Source organism: Mytilus californianus, unplaced genomic scaffold, assembly GCF_021869535.1.
Source record: "Mytilus californianus isolate M0D057914Y unplaced genomic scaffold, xbMytCali1.0.p SCAF_18, whole genome shotgun sequence".
Taxonomy (NCBI): Eukaryota; Metazoa; Mollusca; class Bivalvia; order Mytilida; family Mytilidae; genus Mytilus; species Mytilus californianus.
Window position 1 is genome coordinate 9,463,647 of NW_026262666.1, and position 6,122 is coordinate 9,469,768.

General features: G+C 33.2%; 1 protein-coding gene across 1 annotated transcript; it reads left to right on the forward strand.

Moving 5' to 3' along the window:
* Positions 1-3,990: 3,990 nt before the first annotated feature.
* LOC127726688 (uncharacterized) lies at positions 3,991-5,890 on the forward strand. The gene has a single exon (XM_052234135.1). The coding sequence runs from the start codon at positions 4,197-4,199 to the stop codon at positions 5,766-5,768; it is 1,572 nt and encodes a 523-aa protein (XP_052090095.1). The 5' UTR covers positions 3,991-4,196; the 3' UTR covers positions 5,769-5,890.
* The last annotated feature ends 232 nt before the right edge of the window (positions 5,891-6,122 follow it).

The window sequence follows — 6,122 nt, forward strand, 5'->3', positions numbered from 1 at the left end:
CTTAGTAGCCTAGTTATATTATTGATTTTGACATAGAATTTTCAGCACAGACTTTTTTTGAATATTATTATATATGTTTTTTATGTACTAACTAAAGGTGATAAATAAGTTTGCATTTGATAAACATAGTGTTAATCTTAGTATATGATAGAGTTGTAGTGCATTTTATATAGGTGATACCATACCTTATACCTTTGCATGTGAACCCATCATTATCTCTGCACACATACTTAGTAACAGTTGTACACTTACACTTGGGTGAGATTTTAGTTAGTTGTCGGTATTATTAGTTACCATTTTTGAGGGGCCTGATGGGTTATTTTCGTTCTTCGTGATCGGCGCATTTTCGCTATCGTGATCCGTTTTTCTACAGATTTTTTTTTTTATATTTTCGTGATCCGTGATCATGGAAATTTATTTTCTGTGAATCGTGATTGACAAAAAAATGAACTCGCGAATCGTGATGAGACCCCCCCATCAGGCCCCTCATTTTTGAGACTGTTTCTACCAGCTATACAGTTTGTCTCAGGCTAGTACTAGTAATCTGGAGTTAACTTTTCTACTCTCTGGTCTTTGATATTTTTGTTCTTAGAGTAATTCTATCCTAGACTGAGTATTGGTATTGGGTGGACAGATGAGATTTGGACTTTGATCCAGTATCATCATATTTTGGTGATATACATGTGAGCTTGGAGCATAGTATAGTATACTATAGTTTATACAGTGAGTTTCATAGTAGTATATTAGATATAGATATTTGTTATCCGTAGTTGTCGTACCTTTTGATTCGCCTGTTATACGCTGATTATCCGACCATTATGGCTATACTCTGATATTTTGTACGCGAATATTTACATAATTTTATAATTTTTTCAGTATTGTCTGATTATGATTTTGTCTCGTATATTCACACTGGAGTTTCTACTCAACATGGCTTCTAAGTACAAGGAAGAAGAAATTGTTGCGCAACAGCTAACAAGTCAAACAACACCTACAACTGAGATGATGAAGACTTTCGAAATGTTTGAATAGATGGGAGCAAAACCAAGGACTAAAGAATTTGATGATGGAATATCTGATATCACAAGGAGCATTCAAGGAACAGAAAGCTGAACCTACTATAAATCCACAACCACAACTTGTACCACTGTTAAGGACATAATCCAGAAATTAAACAGCATATATGGAAGCGTCGACAAGAAAGAAGAGCTTTTAGCTGAGTTTTATGGTTCAAGACAACGTAAGAAACAGAAAGCGTAACAGCATGGAGTTGTAAACTGGAAGGAATTATTGGAAAATCAATAAAAAGAGGACTTCTACGCCGACAATATTTGGATAACATGCTGCATGAAATGATTTGGACAGGATTGAAACCACATCTGAAGGATATATCAGGACATTATGTATGATACTATTGGATATTTTGATTGACTACGGGTAGCTTTAAGGCATATTGAGAGTGACAATTGCAACAGAAGTGAAACACAGACATCAGATGCCAAGACACAGATAAAAAACGCTATTACAACTCAACAAGAGGATGAAGGTCTACAAGAAATTAAAGGTTTGATTAATCAAATCCATGCCAGATTGGATTCGAAAGACATAAATATATATAAGGAAAATGACAGTTGTTGTTCATTCGTTCGATGTGTTTGAGCTTTTGATTTTGCCATTTGATTAGGAACTTTCCGTTTTTAATTTTCCTCGGAGTTCAGTATTTTTGTGATTTTACTTTATACATGGAATAGAAACATCAGCATTATTAGATACCGGCTCAATAGTTTCAACCGTCAGCCAGTCTTTCTTTGAATAACACATACAGACACATTTAATGGAGATTGAAACTTTTCTTGATATAGAGGGTGCAGCAATTACCATACCTTGATCATACTGAGACTTATATACAGATACCAGGTCAACATCAAGATTACCCATGTGTATTTCTAGTTATACCAGACAGTAGATACAACAAGCAGGTTACGCTGCTATTAGGAACCAACACACTTTCAAACACCATAGATACACTAAAGGTAAGTATAGTAGGTAGATTTTAACAGGAAAGAAGCTTGACTACACCATGGTACCTAGCACTTAGATGTATTAAACAAATAGAGAAGCTTACGAATAACAGCAACCGTCTTGGAGTAATCAGAAGTATAGAGACATATTATATGGCATATAAAGTCCAAAACAGTACCACTATATTCATATATCACAATAACCGTCTACCGGTACATAGACAACGAAATACCGTACCATGATTCACCAGCTATATTACAGTTATCACTGCTTGTCAAAAGTTACAACGATTTAGACATTGAACCAACAATTATCAGGAGGGTAGGAATGCCCTTGATCGTCAGGCGTCAAACGGTCATTTTCGGCTACCGTTAACGTCAAATTGGTTAAAATTTTACCGTGATTCGTCAAAATATCCTTATCGTGATTCGTCAGAGGTCTCAAGAATTATCGTTACAGTTATTTTTGGAAAAAAATTTAGCGTGATTCGTCAAATCAGTCGATTTTTTTAAAGTCTAAAAGAAAGTGTACATCTTATCGTCATGCAACAAAAATTACCGTTAACGTCATTTGTCAAGAATTTTTACCGTTATTCGTCATGCAGGTACCCCCATTACGACCCTCTATCAGCTACCGACCCGAAAGAATTAGTTTATATATGATGTTATTAAATGTATTATTATATTACAGGGTTTCTTTTGATGATTCGTTATATTAAAACTACACAGAACCCTACATTAGTCAACTATGCATTTACGCCCTAAATAGTGCGACTACATTTTTGCCGTCTTAATTTTTTTTATGTCCACAAATAGTAAAGATAAAACTTGATGGTTGACCATTTGAGCAGCAAAGAGTTGCTGTTATTGACACTCAGTCTAATTCTATCTTTAGATATTCATGTCAATCACGACAGTCTAAATCAGTTTGTTTTTGTTAACAATGAAAAATGCTAGGGCGAAATGTAATCTAGTGCATAATATGTGATTTTTTTAATAATGTGTAGCAAGTTTGATATAAATTACCAAAAACTTACATTTGCAAGGTTGACAAGAATATTAAAACAGTTCCCTATATGAACCAAATTAAAGTATAGCAATTTGTTAATAAAGTAATAACTATTTTATTTTTTCTCATATTCATTTATCTATCATCAACATAGATAATGAACAGTAGTATAATAGACAGCTTTAGAAAGCAAAGTTAAGCTAAACAACAGATTTAGATAATGATAAATATTTTATTTAAGTTTTCTTAATTAATTTTATCAATTTTTTAGCAGCTGTCACCAGAATTATCTGTTTGTTTGTTTGTGTGTTTATTTTTGTTGTAACTCAAAATTGAAATTATATTTTCCGATTTCGTAAAAAAAACCCAAAAAAACAAAAATAGTTTCTTATCGACTATTCAAATGAATCTATTTCACTGATGAAAATGCTAGAAGAATTAATTTACATTACCGCAGTAATTAACTTGAATATACATGTTGCTGCAAAGCAAATCATTAATATTACGACATGTATATATTCTGACAAAACTATAACTTCTATTATATATTCATGCAAAGCACTTGCATTATTATGTACTCCCCATTTCGAATAATTCCATTCTATACAGACAGGAAATGAAATCATTGTTAATATATATTTCAAACACGTTTGCCTATTAGTATATCTAAAATAAACCTCAAACATGAAATAAAAAAATCAATTGTCTGCTATTTAACAAAATGAAGTAGTTCTTGTTTATGCCAAGACCCGTCTTTCAATGTTAAACACGAATGAAAATTTTCTCCAAAATATTTCATGTTTGTTATTAATATTTTTTCATATATTTGTATAGTGTGAATTTTTTACTGTATTTAAAAGTCATTCATTTCAAATTGACACGCTAGACGATTAACAATAATTGTTGGTATGTTGAATAGAATCCATAAGATCTATTTATAATTATAAGCTATTTAAAATATGATATACGTAATCTTGTTTGTGGAAAAAAATTCCACATAGTTTTATATAAACTCGGTGTCGACGAGGCACCATTATGATTTCAAATTGGATAAAATATGCGTGCTAAATGCAGGAACATTGAATCAATTCAAGTGATTGGCAATTGAGAGATTATGTCTTACTACAGTGACATCTTATGAAAGACAGCCGTTGTTGAAATCAATAATGGAATGTTTAGAGCAAATTGTAAGTCAGGATAACATAGATCTGTATAATATTATATTCAAATATACACTTCCTTTACCTATTGTCCACGAATCAACAAACAGGAGGAACATTAATGATGATATTTCGGAAACATTAATAAAGACAGAATATCCAGAAATTGACAGATTTTTGTGGGCCGGTAGTAAAAAGGAAGGATTTACAATTCCAATTACAGCAAACCAACCAAACAATTATGTTTATCTGATGTCCGACTTTGACTTAATTGCAGTTCTTTCAGGTATCATTGCCATAGATAAAAATGCTTCAATTACCGAACTACAACATCATGAGATTTTTCAAGTAAAAGATGCGCCTCATCCTGGTTTTGTTAAACTGTTTTCAGTCGCTGATCAACAATTATTCGGCGTGAGATTTGATACGGATTGCTCCGGAAAAGTGCACTTTATGCGCAATAACGATTGCAAAGCTACAATAAATATTCCGGTCAATGAAATTATCGATAAAAAAGTTGTACCTTTAACAAGTGTCACAGAAAAATCTGCACATGGTCCAGCATTGTGCTTTAAAATAAAATCCGAACATCCGGCAGCGGCGAAAACTACAGTAATCGCAGGTACCGAAGTTGATGTTGTTCTAGCCGTAAAAATGGGTTCATGGCCTCAAGCGGCAAATAATTGGCATGTAAGACAGAGAAGCTGTAACTGGCCATCTATGGATTTGATCAACAAAATAATGTGCTCCGCAATTCATTTAGTTCCTGTCGGTCATTCTAAAAGCGACAATTCAGAAAACGAATGGAGATACTCATTTACAATACCAGAGCGAATACTTGCGCAAAGTCTTAGTGTGTTTCAAAGAGCATGTTATATAATGGCAAAAATTTTCCTAAAGGCTGCATTTGCAGGCGACAAATGTATATCTCCATATCTTTTAAAAACAACAATGTTTTGGTTATGCGAGGAAATACCATGCGATAACTGGACAGATGACAGAATGGGATATTTTGTCTTAATGCTTCTTTATCGTCTGCAATGTAGTCTTTGCAGACAAGAATTAAGACACTATTTCATACCAGAAAATAATATGGTCGATCATATCTCGTCAAAAGTTCTCTCCAATGTCGTTGAAAGATTAGCAGTGTGTATTAAAGACCCTTTGACATTTCTATTCAGTTTTACAGAGGCTCATAAATATTTTGGATTTTATGTGCATCCTTCAAAAGACATTTTCAACCCACTGATTGATTTATGTAAATCAGAGTGGAATAAATCACCAAAAGATACGGAAATGATTAATTCGGCAATCCGTAACTTATTGTTGGAATTTGTAGGTCTGTATTCGTCATGGCTGAAAAGAAACATAGCGCCACCTGGTGATGTTATCACACGTCCATTTGCTGAACTGAAATTCAGGCTTCTGTTGGGAATCGCAAAAGATATTCAAAATATAGACAAAGCAAATACAATTGATATTATTGTTAATTCGATTGCAAACAAAATAGAAACTCACAATGCAGATAATGCTACCGAATTTTTGTCTTACGCAAAATCGTTTTTAAAGTCATTATAATAACAATACAAATGTATTTTCTATGTGTAGTTTGACTAGCTTATTTCAAATTATAAATAATCGACAAAAAGATTATGGAAATCTCTAAAAGTACTTAATTGTAATAAATCAGTTTATTTGAAGCCTATTTCTTATTGTCAAAGGCAGACGGGAACTTCAGCACGTCATACTCAGGGCTCTTAGGTAATGACCAATAAGCAGCATGCTATCACGTATGCTTCTCATACACCAGGGGGGTAAGTTGATTTGCAACAAATTAAACAGTCGTAAGGCCTGCTTTATGCTTCACTGTAAATTTGAGCATGTATGTAGTATCCCGGCATGTACCGATAAACATCCAGCTTAGCATACGAA